Source organism: Acomys minous, assembly GCF_964271855.1.
Source record: "Acomys minous genome assembly, chromosome: 11".
Lineage (NCBI taxonomy): Eukaryota > Metazoa > Chordata > Mammalia > Rodentia > Muridae > Acomys > Acomys minous.
In genome coordinates, this window is record NC_140492.1 from 6670543 (window position 1) to 6686429 (window position 15887).

The window sequence follows — 15887 nt, forward strand, 5'->3', positions numbered from 1 at the left end:
ACTACACACAGTTAAGGATGAGTTAAAGGTTGCACAAAAATAAGCATCTTAGCTTCTGGCATGGACTGGCATTGGCTATGAGATAAAAAACGGTAACAGCAGATTTTGAGAGCTTGATCAGAGTCAGGGTAGGCAAACATGTCATAGTGGCCGCACCGTCTCAGGCTTAGTCCCAGGAATGCCATGGACCAAGAAGTGGAAAGCCACAGCGATGACATGTATGAATTTCAGACTTCCATTAGTTTCCAAAGGTCACCTTATTGAGAAGCACATAAGCGGATTTGTTCTTGCACAGCCAGGAGCAGAGGCCCCAATGTCACAAAAGAGGAAGAAAACAGGCAAGAGGCTGCAGGCCCTGTGGCTGGCATGGCATATATTCATCTGAGGGACTCCTCACTCAGAAGCTTGCTAATTTCCAGGGCCCCGGGAGCACATCTACAACCCATTTGTGAGAAACTACAACACTGAGCTCAGCACCCATGCAAAGCACCCAGCAGGTGATGCTACCATTTCTGGATTGGCAATATTTTAACTTTTACTCACAGATAACACACTCGCAGAAAAGCACACATTATTAATGCGCACATGTAAACACATATGATTCTCTAAGCTGACCATCAAACAGAATTCACTGGCACCTCGGGAGCACCTCTTTGTCTCTTCTTGTGGACAGCCTCCCAGAAAGAGTCAACTTCTAACTGCTGAGTGTGTCTGTGTTAGGCCTGGCCAGCTCTGCTCAGTAGATTACATGTGGCTTTAAAACAGAATCCTCATTGCTGTATGGTTCATCATTGTGATTATGGCACAATACGCACTAGACTTCAGGGATATTCAGGCAGCGTTCAGTTTGGGGTTCTTATGAATGGGAAGCAGTCTGTTTTGGCAAACATACAAGCATTCGGGGAGCGCTGGGAGTATCTAAGCATTTAACAAGTTTTACGATTAATGCTGAGTCTCAGGTTATGCCGGCACCCTGAAAGGAAGAAGCCTTGCCGCTCATTTTCTTTAGGCTGTAACATGACTCAGACAGTTTGCAACAGCATCCTTTATACTTGTTACAGCTCTCCCCACGTCAGAATTACAGGACGGAATTAAGTATTCATCCGCTTCAGACACAAAGGTGCACAGTGACTGTGGAGAACTGCGCCTACCCAGATGCCAAGAGGCTTGGATTCCATCTTTGCCTGGTATTAGTGAACCAAGTTGCTTCTCCTCTGAAATGAGAGCAATAGGCCAGCCTGGACTGCTCATGCATTTATGAATACTGCTTCTGAAACTCTTTTGTGCCCACTCATCTAAGGATGAAACCAGATGCTTCCAGGATAAAGTGGCAAAGCTGCAGTGCAGACAGCTCCACAGAGGACAAGAGTACCTTGCTCCCCGTGGAGAAGCCTAGCGGTCCTCTCCTGGAAGATGACAACTACCTCTAAACCGCAAGCCTTGCTATGAATATCAAAATATATCCAACAACTAAGATAGGATTTTAACAGAACGCCAAAAAGTTGAGCTTTGATCTGGCAGCACACATACACACTAGGGCATCAATGTCATACTTGCAGGACACTCTCAGAGGCAACTGTGCACCTCCATGTCTGGGGAGGAGCCTGAGCACATGAGGAGATGTAATTATATGGAACTGATGCTCTGTGCCCGACGGCGACTAACGCTAGCTCTCCCACTTAACAGATGAGTAACCAAATGGCATCCTCACATTTCAGAAGGCAAGCAAGCAGTGAAACACCTCTGCAAGAAGAGGAGAAAGCATGAGCAGGGTCTCAACATTTATACAGCACCCACGTATCTTAGCTCTCTGCTTTGTTTGTTGCTTTTGTTCAAGATATAATTTATTTTTAAATATTCTTTCTGAGATTATAATATCATAAAATCTTTTGTTCCTTTATTTTCCTAACTGTTGTTAAATATGTGTGTATACATACATATATGTGTGTGTATATATATGTATATATGTTACATACATGTAACAGATTCCTAAATTATAACCTGCTCAGTTCCTATGGTATTATTTCTGTGTATATTTTTTCAGGCTCATCAACACGGCTACCTAGACTAATAATGACAACACATGAGAACACAGGTACAAGCACAGCCTAGATTCTCCTCTGAGTCACTGAAAAACAAACTACCTGCAACTTTTGTATTTTAACTGGTACTTACTACACAAAACCATCACAATTGCACAGCTAAGAACTACTGAACTAGATTAAGAAGCTATAATTATGTGTTTTGTTTTGTTTTTTGAGACAGTGTTTCACTGTGTAGCCTTGGCTATCCTGGAACTCACTTGGTTGACCAGGCTGGCCTCGAACTCACAGAAATCTGCCTGCCTCTGACTCCCGAGTACTGGGATTAAAGGCATGAACCAGCACCACCTGGCTAATTATGTGTTTTTAATTAAAAAAAAAATGCTTAGTTCATTTTCAGACATACTCTATTAATTTTCATTCCTTATTCTTTAATGACTACAAAACAGTCTGGCTCATAGATAATATTACACCTTAGATGCTTGCTGGAACAACTGGAATACACAAACCTTACTTTTTGCCTCCAATATTTAAAGGTTCTATGTGAGTGTCCAGGTCATATCTTCAGGATACAGGTAATATATTTATCATTCATAAAAAATAGATCCCAACATGAAAGAATTTCTAATGGAACACTATTAATTAGCTAACAACTAGTACCAATAATGTTCTAAAGAAATACTGAGTGTGTATGGAGAACAGTGTCAAACACACCCACTCAAATGCCATTACTGAGCATTTCTTCAGTGCCTGCACTGAGTGTGTGTGTGTGTGTGTGTGTGTGTGTGTGTGTGTGTACACTACCTAAAAGCACTGAGAGCTGCTACTTCAGGAAAAGCATGCACGTAGAGAACTGGCTAGCACTTCTATTGCCTTCAGGTGGATGGCTTATCTGAGGTGACTGCTGAGATCTACCGTGGGGACAGGGTTAAGAGGAGCGCAGGCCGAAGCCTTCCTCCAGTCGTTGTTTAATAACAAGGACCAACCTCCCATCTGGAAGCAAAAGGTATGAGCATAAGCAAGAGCAAGGCAACATGCGAAGGACCAGAACTTAAAATGTTACAGGTTGAGCCGAGAAGCCACAGAGGCTAGGCAGGCAATTTCCAGTGAGCTGTACACTCCACCACGAGGTACCGCTTCCCTGGGTGTCCTTCCTTCTCTGCTCTTTCCCTCAACAGAGGCATGACTGGTGGCCTGGCCTGAGAGGGAATGTGAGGCGGGAACAGACTTCTGGGGAGACAGGCTTCATTGGGATGGGGGGACAAAGGCTATTTAAACCTTTGAGGAGTGGGCAGAGGCTTTCGGGGTGAGTGTCCATCATTGGCAGGGGCTAAGGTGCTGGGAATGACTCCTTTGCATGAAGAGGAATTCCAGGTGCTTGTTGGACATGACCTAATAAGAAAAGAGGAAGTTTAACCTGTGACCTCAAGAGTGGCAGAGGTGGGGGCTGTGAACCAGCACACGCAGGCCTGGGGCAGGGAAGGGAGGGACCCCCACAAGATTTCCAGGGTTGGACATGACCCTACTCCAGCTCTGGATGAGCTCTTCCTGGTTCCATGGGACACTGGCCCACGACTGGGTAAGGCTTAGCTCTATGTGGTAAAGAGAGTCACTTCTCACACCAAAACCTAAACAACACTCTTCTGACTGCCGAAGTCTACCATGAGCGTGTCTCAGTAAGCTGCTAGAGGAGTGGATAGGACTCAAATGCTTCAAAACTGTTTTGTGTTCTGTGCATAACAGTTTGCCCAGTCAGCTCTTTCTCCTTCCCTTTCACACTTGTCAGGACTGAGCAGCTACGAGCGGTCTCTATTTGCCTTTAGTAAAGACTGCTCTCTACACAGCATTTAATTTGGTCGTTTTAGTACTCACAATAAAAACTTGGATGGCACCTAAGGTGCTTCTTGATCCTTCTGACCCGGATCACAGAACCAATATGCTTAAAAAACTGACTGAGAGCCTAGAAACTAATTTCTAGCCTTTCACAGACGAAGACGAACACCAGCCAATCATAATAGAGCAGAGTTCCTTAATCCCACACCCTTTACCCTGCGCCAGCCTCAAAGCCTGAGGCAGGTACCAGCTCCTTTAGCACAAAGGTGCACCTCAGAAGCTCAGGATGCTTTGTTCACAGCACCATTTGCTTTGCTGCTGACCCATTTATCTGTGCAAGAGGGTTCCTGGTCTATGCTCCATCTTACCAGCAGGCACTAGGGTGAAGACCAGAAGCAGAGGAGAATAAGGTAACGACGGGTGGAGTTATCAGTAGCTGAAAACACAGCATAGCAGAGACAATGAGAACCTACTTAGAAATAAGTAAATGGAGAAGTTGTTTGGAAAATACTCTTGACTCAGCATCTAGAAACAATCCGTATTTAAATCAGTAACTGTATTCCACTAAATTTTTGTTTGTAAATACCTGTTAGGTGTCCACTCATGGTTTTGTCGTGGCTGTTGAATAGCTGCCTGTATTTTAGTCTTGATGACTGGGGCACAGCCCATTCTGCTGCTGGAGGGGCACTGTGGGGAAAGAGGAAGGAGAGGGTGACATAACGTAAGAGACAGCTTGCTGATGATCAATAACTTGTCTATCTAAGGTTAGCAGTGTTTCCTTTTCCCTCCTGGCAAGGGAGGGAAAGTCCTGCCACTAAGCTACATTTGCAGGGTTTTTCTTAACTACATTTCTTAAGTTACAAACAGCTTTCAAAAGAGATAAATTAGAGGCTGGAGAGATGGCTCGGCAGTTAAGAGTGCTTGCTTTCAGAGGACCCAGGTTCAGCTGGCAGCACCAATGTTACACAGCTCACAACTGCCTGTGACTCAGCTCAGGAACTAATACCCTCTTTTGGCTTCTGAGGGCATCTGTACACATACATGAGTACGCATCTGCGTGTGCACGCCTACACACACACACACACACACACACACACACATGAAAACCTTTAAAATAACTAAACTGTTTTCTTCTGATACAAAAAGCAAAACAACAGATCAGGTGACTATATCATATTCTACATAAAACTGAATAATCTAAAGGTTCCAATATCATATGGAAAATATCCCCAGAATTGGGGCATTGTATACTGCCAATTGCCTTTTTGAAAGTACACTTCACCCAGCATTCAGGAAGCAGAGGCAGGTGGACTGCTGTGAGTTCAAGGCCAGCATGGTCTACAAAGCGAGTCCAGGACAGTCAAGGCTGCACAGAGAAACCCTGTCTCAAAAAACCAAAAACAAAATTAAAAAAAAGAACACTTTGAAAAGATAAGTATCTTTCTCTACAACAAAAATATGGACTCATTTCTTTTTTCTTTTTTCCATTTATTTATCTATCAAGGTGTGTGTGTGTGTGTGTGTGTGTGTGTGTGTGTGTGTGTGTGTGTGTGTAAGACAGAAAATGCACCTGTGCCACGGCACATGCGTGAGGCCAGAGGAAAGTGTGCAGGAGCTGGTTCTCTCTGCCCACCTTGTGGGTCCTGAGACTTGAACCCAGGCCCTCAGATTTGGAGGCAAGCACTCTCACCTCTGAGCATCTCACTGTCCTTAGGACCCACTTCCTAATGAAGTAAAATATTTCCTGCTGGGAGGTTCAAATTCCTAGCAAATGGAAAACCTCCCAGAAAGGAAACGGGATACGCCAGGGTCCTGGCAAACCAGGGGACAGTCATGGACAGAGCTCCACTCCCTTGACTGTAATCCAACACCAACGTCTCCTTGCCAGTGAGCTTCAACACTGACCTGAGGAAACCCTGCTAGCAGTAAGTCTGGGCAAGCTACTCCTGGAAGCTCCTTCTGCAGATACCGCAGACCACACAAGTATCACACTGACACAGACAGATTGTAGGAGTCCACTGTCTAGTCAAACAATTTAAACAATGGAGGCCGAGGGGTGGCACCCACGTGAAGGGAGATGATAGGGCGTCATACGTAATCTCCTTCCATGCTTAGAGATCCATGACACACACACACATCAAGATCTTAACCACACACCTGAAGCTTTAGTTGTCATTTACTAACACGTGTGGTGTCCATGTAATTACACTATGCAAAGTTCCTGAGAGTCAAGTTAGCAACACTTGAAAAGGAACCACACAAAACCACCTTCTTTAATTCCTGTAAGTTTCTTAATGAAAACACTTACCGCGACGGGCTCTGCTGTAAGTACTTCTGCAGCACTTCTCTCATTTTGTGTAACTACTGTTTTGCAGATTCCAACTCCTGCCTATTTATTAAACCCCAACTATCTTTCCACTGCACTGCAGAGAGAAAGGGTGTTGCACACAGACACTCTTTCAGATTATACTTATCAGGCCACAGCTTTCTACCACATTCCTGAGAGTCTAAGCAGATAAGAATTTAAGGAGCATGTGACCTAAAAGTTAGGTAGCACCATCACAAAAAATTACAACTTCCCATTATTGAAAAGATCACTGCCCACATGAAAAACTCAACTATCTAAAAGCATTAAAATTTCCTAACCTACAATAAGTCATCCTAGCATCATGAAGCAATTTTAAGGTAGAATCCACAATCATGTGAGAGAAGTTGAAAACACATGAAACTTCAGCTTGAGACAGGGAGGAAATTTAATATGAACATGAGTTTAAATCTCAGTTCTAGGAAAAATTAGGGGAGAAAGAAACAATACAGGACAATACAAAACTATGGTTAGCCACGTAAGCAATGAGATTCTCTCAAAGCTGAGCCACACACATGATGAGTGTGAACACTAATCTAAATAACTCACTTTATTAAAATCATTGTTTACCAGTGTTCTACTACAATGTCAGACAGACTACGAGTATGGCTGCATTAAAAGCAAGTCCAACTTTGGTTCAAATCTCATATAAAAAATTCATAAACTTTTAAATGATTAATTCAAGATCACTAATTGGCTTTTCTTGCTCCCCAGAGTCTATTCTAGTCCATCTAATTTTATTTCTTTTCTGGTGCTGGTAATATAAACACAGCTCCTGGCATGTGCTGGGCAAGCTCTCTACCACAGAACAGCACATTCAGCCTGTACCACTGTATTTTTTTTTTAAATTAGGAAAATGGCATGTTCTTGATTTGTGATCTCTGCAGTAAATAAATGATGAATTCTAATAGCATTCTCAGAATGTTAAAAGGTGTTATTAGCATTCTACAAAATTAAACAAAGTAAAAATAAAGGATGGGGGCTGGAGAAATGGCTCCGTGGTTTAGAGCGCTTGCTGCTCTTGTAGAGGATGTGAGTTCAATTTCCATCACCCAGATCACAGCCTTTACTAACCTCTGCGGGCACCGGGCATACAGTGCACATACACACATATACACGTAAGTACAAGCAGGCAAAACATCAAACCCATAAAATAAATCTTAAACAAATTTAAGACAGACGAAAGTCATTTAAAGAGAACCAAATTTAAGCAACCTTCCCATTTACAAAAAGCATTCTTACCTGGGCAGTGGTGGTGCACGCCTTTAATCCCAGCACTTGGGAGGCAGAAGCAGGCAGATCTCTGTGAGTTCGAGGTCAGCCTGGTCTACAAAGTGAGTCCAGGACAAGGCTACACAGAGAACCCCTGCCTTGAAAAACCAAACAAATGAAAAAAGAAAAAGAAAGGGGGGGGGGGGGAAGGAGTCTTACCTGGCTACATCAAACGATTGTGCCTTCTGTAATTTAGTGTTTAATTGTGACCCTGGACCAGATCTGCTGAAGGAAGAACTCTTTGGCAATGTGGCTGCTGTAAAAATAAAATATTGGATACTTTTAATTCTATTAAAAAATGTTCCATATTTAAAGCGTCTAAACACTGAGTCATAAAGCCTGAAGCGGTGGCCACCCTCTTTTTTCTCCAGCATAGAGTCACAGATACTCCTGCTTTGCTCTGTCTTCTTGGCAAAAACATTCCTAGATTTGTATGTTCTTCTGAGAATCACCTGACTGAGTCGTAAAGCTGACATCCAGAAAAGTTCACTGAACATTTCGTATCACATTTTGTAGGAACTGTTCTAGTAAGACATAATTTTCTTGCCATCAAAGGAACTAAAATATTAATTCTAGACGTAGCAGCCAAGAAGTCACAGGTTGCCCAGTCACGGCCAGATAACCAGCATGCTGGGAGGGCCCGATCAGTGTGTGATTCTTACTTGACCTGAGTCTAGCCATAGCCTCCACCCTAATCTTGCCTAGTGTCTTTAACACTCGCCACTGCTCAGAAGAAAACAAGACAGCATGTGGGTGTACTGCCCCACTGGGGCAGTTGCATGAACCATGTCTGCGGCTGTCAGATCTGCAGTCTTACGTGAAGGACTGCACCGGACAGACAGAAAACACACACACACACACACACACACACACACACGCGCGCGCGCAGGCTGCCTCGGATGCAGCAACAGTGACACAAATATAATACTGAAATATTAGACACTATTGAATTTTAAAAAGAATCCCACATTGCTATGAACTCATTATGATTTGTTAGATCAAGCTTTCCATATCTACAGTTGATGTTTTCTTTCAATTATAGGAAAAGACTTTGAATCAAGTCTCAAGATGAAATGAACTAAACCAGGAACTAAAATAACTACATCTTTCCCTTCAATTAAGCAAGCGTTTAATACTGTGAGCTTAATATATCTGGCCATTTAGCTGGCTCCCTTCCCTATTCTGCCCAGTTCATTCTACTTGTTAACAACGCTCACATTTCTTCACCATGGAATTCTATTCATAGAGGACAGGCTTGTGTATCAGCAATTCACATAGAGAAAAGAGTAACTGACACATGAAAATACAAAATATTCAAATACTGCTCAACCTTCCTTGCTCTTATCAGGCCCTTGAAGGCAAGTGAGCTCTTTCTTGGCTTTCACCGCTAGGTTCTCATTGTCTACAGAGGCCCGAGTTCCACAATGGCATTCACTCTCTCTCCTCCTGTTCTTAGCATGCGGCATGTCATGCTGGGAGGAAATGAGAAATCAACTAGGAGATTTATAATCTTTTCCTTTATAATAAAATATCATTTACATACAACTAGAAAGTGACAAAACATGTGAGAAAGAACAGCAAAACGTAAGTCTATACACAGGCACGTACCAGGATGGGCAAACGCAGGCAGAGGCTGTATGACGGAAGGTGCTCCGTTAGCCAGGGGAGGCACTGCTGCTGGGGGGACAGAGGACACTAAGGGTGGAGACATTCCCACAACGGGGATGGAGCCCATTGGCACTGGAGCAACAGCGCTGAGTGGGGGCATGCTGGCAATTCCTCCCATACCTAGAAGAAAAGAGCCCCAGCAACACTCAGCCAGTCACATGGTAACGTTGAATGACATTTAACCCAGTACAACCAGAGGAAGAAAACCTTGTCCCAGATGCAACACATCCCCACATAAAATGATTACAGGACTGAGAGCACAGCTCGCCTAAGTGCTTGCTTGGCTTACACACACAGTTCTGCCTTCCACACTCAACACTACACAATAAATAAATAAATTTAATTAATTACACATACTCTCGGGTTAAACAGCTGGAGGTACAAAAAATTACATCAAAAAAAAATCACAAGGCGAGTTCTCTTACTCATGTCAGTGTTGAGAGTTTCTCTGTAATTCACACTATGCTTTGGGGGAACAACAACAGAAAGACTGTACACTCAGCTTGAAGAGGGACTCCTCAGACTGCACTGGAGTCAGGGAGACAGCTCAGCTGGTGAAGTGGCTTCCAAGTCTACACCATCAGCAGCACAGAAGCCTAGTGTGCAGGCACTCGCTCACAATCCCAGAACGCTAAAAAACGGTATGTAACCTCTGATCCAGACTGTAAGCTCAAGGTCACCCTCAGCTGCATAGAGAGTTTGAGTCCAGCCTGAGCCACCTCAGGTTTGTGTTTAAAGCAAAACAAAACAGTAATAACAGTAAGTTTAAAAGCAACAAATATACTGTATAGATTTTGGGTCTGGTTAATTTTTATGTGATGTTTTTACTTATTTGGAAGTTCTTAAAACATAATAAAGTTTACAAATTAAAAAAAGGTACTAAGGCTGTGAGTAGGTGGTGCACTCCTTTAATCACAGCACTCTTGAGGTAGAGGCAGGTGGATCTCTATTAGTTCAAGGCCAGCCTAGTCTACAAAGCGAGTTCAGGACAACCAGGGCTATTACACAGAGAAATCCCGTCTGGAAAATCATCATCATCATCATCATCATCATCGTCGTCGTCGTCGTCATCATCATCATCAAAATATAAAGGGAACAACAAATCAGTCATTTTACCTGCCTTTCAATATATACTACATTTAATATAATAACCAAATATTTATTGAGAGAAAATATTTCTTTATAAATTGTTCTAACCAACAAAAGATTATTAGAACTAAGACAAATGCCCTTATCTTTTATATTTGTCTCCACTTTAACAGCTTCATAGTTTCCTAAGGCAAAACATTCTCGTAAGGCATAGCTGAGAGTGCTGCTGCTGCCTATAATCCTAGCACTTGGGAGTAGAGGCTGGAGGTCAAGAGTTCAAGGCACTAGTAAGTGTGTATTGTTACTAAGCTTGCCCTGAAGCTTCAAGGTCCTCCTTTGGGCACAGAGCTGGCCCTGTGACTGCTCTACTGCCCCTCCCTTGACAGCCTCCTAAGCGACCACTGTCAAAGAACACACTTTCCAAGTTCATCTTGGATATTTCATATTTCATGTCTATAATCGGATTTATTTTCTAAGAAATCCTGGTTTCCTATAGCAGAAAATGCTATTTCTAGCCCACAATCTGGAGATGTCACTGTTGGTGGGATTAATTCTTGTTTTTAGACCATCTAGGTGGACAGAGGAAAGAGAAAGACAGGTAGGTAGATGGGTACACAGAGCAGGTAGGTGAGTGAACAGATACCAGGCGACAGAACAGATGAAAGAAGACCGGCAGACCCTCCAGACCTTACACGATGGTAAGTTGGTGTGTGCCCCATTTGAAAATTAATTTTTCAGGACATTAAAAATCCTTGGCTCATTCTTTCCCTAAGATGTTACTCAATTTTCTTTTACAACAAACCACTGCTGTCAACGCCTGAAGCTAATCTATTTTCCTCATGAACCACATGATTTCCTTTTCTATGTGCTCAAATACGTTTAAAAGTAGATTACACCTTAGAGTTTGTGTCTTCAGGTCGGTATTCTCAGGCATTTTCTTTCAAACCTTCCATTTCAAGATAAAGGTCCTGAACTAATTGCACAGTTTGCTTTGCTCCCTAGTGGGAGATTCTTCATGAACTCTTATCCACCTTTTTTTTTTTAAAGCTCAGTTTTTATTGGTTTCTTGAGTCTTTTTTATATCCACTGTCTCATTTTCTTCTAATGTAAAAAGGGTTTATTTCCCTTCAGAACAGCATATCTGAGGTTGCTTCCAGCTGCGTCTTTGTTTTTAGAATTAAAGTTTGTTGTTCATTCTTTTTAAATTTATTTATTTATTATGTATATAGTATTCTGCCTGCATGTAATGCCCGCAGGGCAGAAGAGGGCACCAGATCTCATTATAGATGGTTGTGGGGCATCATGTGGTTGCTGGGAACTGAACTCAGGCCCTTTGGGAAGCAGCCAGTGCTGTTAACCTCTGAGCCGTCTCTCCAGCCCTTGTTGTTCATTCTCTGCTGAGCCCTGGCCCCTCGCTTCTGGTATGTCTAAGTCTTGGGTTTAAATTGGTCTCTGAAGTCCTGTATCACGTCCACAGCATCCTGTGGTGCCACTGTCCACAGAGTGGAGTAATGTCAGCTACTCAAATCCTTCTGTTGCTCATTTGTATGTGAGTCCTGTTTTCTGGAATATCCAGTCTCTGCCAGAGATAAAACTCAGGTCCCCACACAGCAGACAAATCCGTGTGAGTAGGGGGTTGTGGAAACTGGACTGCTCCAGCTCTTTTAGGCCTGCCTTAGAGGCTTTCAGAAGCACAGTGCTCTGATTGGCTGGATCTCTTTTCTTAGGAATTACTACCAATTACTTTGTTGCTTATCTTTCTCCATTACAATTTTCTTCCTTCTGCCTGCTGCACTGTGGCAGAGTAACACATTTTGCTTGTATTCCTTTGCTCAGTTTTTCCCTATGTTTATGCACATGTGGAAGTGTAAATACATGTGTGTGTTTGTATGTGTGTTGAATGTCTTTGCCTCTCCACATTTTGAGGCAAGGGCACTGCAGCAGGAGCAACCAGCTGTACTGTCTGGCAGTCAGCTTGCTTTGGGATCCACCCTCCCTCCTATGTGTGGGATTACAGTTGTCCTAACGCCTGCTTAGGGCTCTGGGTGACCCAGACTCCAGCTCCCACACATGCCTCACTGAATTCCCTCCTTCCCCCTTGCATCTCCTTTTCCTAACTGTGACTGTGACTTCTACACTTTTTAAATGGGGCTCTCTCAGCCCTCAATAAGCTGAAGCAGGATTGGCAGTGAGATGCCAGCCCTGTTGCCACAGTGTGTTCCAGAGGGGTCCTTTCTCAAAGAACTTGACACGGTGATTGTCCTGGGTAATTGGATAGTAATTTTTAAATATTTTCTTCAATGATTTTTGCATTTTCAATTGGTATCTATTACTTATTCAACAAGAAAACTCTCCTCAACCCCCTAGACTGGGGAATAAATCCAGGGCTTCAAGCATGCTAGCCTTAGGTTTTATTCCTGAGCTACATGCCAACTGCAGCTCCTCATTTGGAAAAGCGATATTAACAATGTTTATAGGTATTGAAAGTACAACAAAGAGAAGAAAATTTCAAACTTAGGTATAAATTCATTATTTACAGACATTTGGACATTCACAGGCCACACCCACCATCAATACTTACACACATCTCACCTCAATCAGATTAACTTCATATCAACTTATATCAATGTGTATCAGGCTAATTCTGTTGCTAGATTTTAGTGTGCTAAAACAACAGCTAATCACCATCTAAATCTTTTAAGACTTTCAAAAGGTTGACAGAGGCAAACTTCCAAGACACCTCATCTCTAGAACTACAAATTCTTCATTTAAAAAAAGGAACAAGTAACCTTAAGAATATGACGCTGAGTAAGAAGATCTTACAATATCTCAAAACACTAGGTAACAGCTAAAAAAGAAGATCACTGCCGGGCGGGGTGGTGCACGCCTCTGATCCCAGCACTCAGGAGGCAGAGGCAGGTGAATTTCTGTGAGTTCGAGGCCAGCCTGGTCTACAAAGTGAGTCCAGGACAGCCAAGGTTACACAGAGAAATTCTGTCTCAAAAAAACCATAAAAGAAGGAGAAGGAGGAGGAGGAGGAGGAAGAAGAGGAGGAGGAAAAGAAGAAGATCATCATCATCATCACCAGATGGCACAAACATCATACAAGTCTCCAAACTCTTCTTATATTAGGGTGCTATCATTTTTTTTTGCGGAGGGGGGGTTGCTTTGAGACCATTTCTGGAGCCCAGGCTGCCCTTGAATTGGCAGCAGTCCTAGCCTCGAGACGCTGCTGTTACAAGCCTGTGCCGCCGCCGTTCCCAGCTCAGTTTTTGTTTTAGCCCTATTGCAGAATACCTGCCTAGGGTGACAGGATCCAGAGTTTGATTCCCAATATGACAACTGAACAAAAACAAAACAACCCAATTATAAAGACTCTCATCAATTGAGTACATTGTTTGTTCACTGAGACAGGGTCTCTCTGTGTATCTTTGAATGGCCTGGACCTTACTATATAGGCCAGGCTGGCCTTCTTGCAGCAATCCTCCTGCCTCTGTCTCCCAAGTGCTTGAATCATTTTCTGGTAAAAAAAAAAAAATATATTAACTGGAGTCTGGGTATGGTTGCCATCACCTCCAATGGTGCGTATTCTTAATTCTTGGGATCCTGCACCCACTGGGGCCTCCTGCTCTGTATTGCTGGGGCATCTCAGCTGACCATCTCACAGCCACGCCCTCCCTCCAGCCTCTACACAGGCAATGACCTCATAGGCACTCACACGGTCAAGGTCAGGTGCCCACAAGTCACATGCAGTCACCACTTTCCCCTCCTCTGCTTGCCTCGTCTCCCAGGAACAACTCAGGCAGCGGCCCCCTCCCTTCTCCTTTAAACCCTTTCCTGGCTCTAGGAACTCAGCATTTCCTGTTCATGCTCCTCGGTCTTCATTTGCAGTGCTTTCAATGCTACACGTCCTAGTCAGCTTCTACTGCTGTGAAGAGACACCACAACCACGCCAACTCTTATAAGGAAAAACATTTAACTGGAGCTGGCTTACATTTTCAGAGATTTAGCCCATTATCATCATGGTGGAGAACACGGTGCTAAGGAAGGGGCTGAGCGTTCTACATCTTGGTCTGAAGGCGCCGGAGACTGGGCATAGCTTGAGCATAGGAGATCTCAAAGCCTGACTCCACAGCAACACACTTCCTCTAATAAGGCCACACCTCCTAACTGTGGCACTCCCTATGATCAACTACTCAAACACATGAGTCTATAGGACATACGTGTGTGTGTGTGTGTGTGTGTGTGTGTGTGTGTGTGTGTGTGTGTGTAAAATCCTATTCAAACCACCACAACAGATCACACCAAAATTTGATTCCACATGCCTTCACTGCCCTTCCTCCCTAAAACCTGGTACACCTCCCTAACACTGGGTGACTTTCTCAACTTACCCCCACTTATTCAGATTCAATGGCAAGGCTGTTTTACTGCTTTCCAAAAGAAAGCATATAAGGCTAATATGAGCTTGCTCTATAACCATCTGAATAGAGCTGAGAGTGGGACTGGAAACACCAGCAAACACTAGCTCTTCCAGTAAACTTGATGGACTTCTGTACTTTTAATGTCTTTTAAGCCGTCCTGTTTGTTTACTCTCTTGAAATCAGTTTATTGAGAATGTTGATGTGATGAGGACAAGGTGAGAAGAACCGGGAAAGCGCCTAAGAAAAGTTACGGCTGGTGTGCAGGCTCCAGCTGCCCGTGCAAGGGATATAAACAACTGTAAGACACGACACAGTGAGCTCAGAAGTGCCTCAAAAAGGACAGCAATGTTGAAAACACTGAAAATCACAGAGCAGAAAAAGAGAAAACAAATAAGTATCAGAGAAAGAACTGCACCCAAATTTAGGGGGAAAAGACGAAATGAGACATCTTTTTTTACTGTGCAGTCTTTTTTTGGAAGAGTCCAAATTAAAACCAAACATGCCTTACCTATTTTAACTCATGAGTCCTAAACAATTAGCTGTAAGGACCTTCAAGGACTCAGTACGAAGCCCATTGCATAGGCTGGCTAACCTGAGGCTAAGGGCTATTACTACTCTGTTCACTTGTGTTCTTCCTAGACTTTGCCCACGTGTAGCTTTGTGTTTCTTCTCATAGACCCTTGTCCTTCTAACCTGACCATCTCTCCAAGCTCATACCTTCCTCTCAGAAGAACCAGCCTTGTAGCCAAAGGTCCCCAAAGGAAACAATATATAGTATCATGGTTTGAATTTATAACGTCACTCATAGGCTGTTTTGAAAGTTTAATGGCACCGTGTTGAGAGGATTTGAACGTTTAGGTGCAGGAAGGCACTATGCGAGCTTCCAAAGGAGAGAAGCAGCCAACAGTCCTACAACTGTGGCACCCACAAACCACAACGATGACTAGCATTGGTTCAGTAACACTCCACTAAGGATGCAGGAGTGGCACACTCACACTGGTGGTAACCAACAGCTCTCTAGGTGGATTTACGACCCACTCAACATGAGGGAAATCATACCTGGTACTGGGAACCTAGCCAACTCCGCAAAGCTAGTGAAGCCATGCGTCCTAGAGACACTCTAAGTGCCACTTTACTAAATGAGCGCACTCGCTACCCACAGTCTAACTATTTGTCCTTACACCCACAGAGAAGTGT

The 15887-nt window shown here is 43.4% G+C and overlaps 1 protein-coding gene across 5 annotated transcripts in view; it reads right to left on the reverse strand.

Annotated features, from left to right (window-relative positions):
* The window catches only part of ITSN1 (intersectin 1), a 183976-nt gene that overhangs the window by 101267 nt on the left and 66822 nt on the right, over nt 1-15887 (reverse strand). For all 5 annotated transcript variants that reach the window (XM_084801859.1, XM_084801861.1, XM_084801858.1 and 2 more), the window contains exons 6-8: nt 9121-9300; nt 7672-7768; nt 4462-4562 (exon numbers count right to left, since the gene is read on the reverse strand). In XM_084801859.1, coding sequence (XP_084657985.1) covers nt 4462-4562; nt 7672-7768; nt 9121-9300 — 378 coding nt within the window. The remainder of the gene's footprint in view (nt 1-4461; nt 4563-7671; nt 7769-9120; nt 9301-15887) is intronic.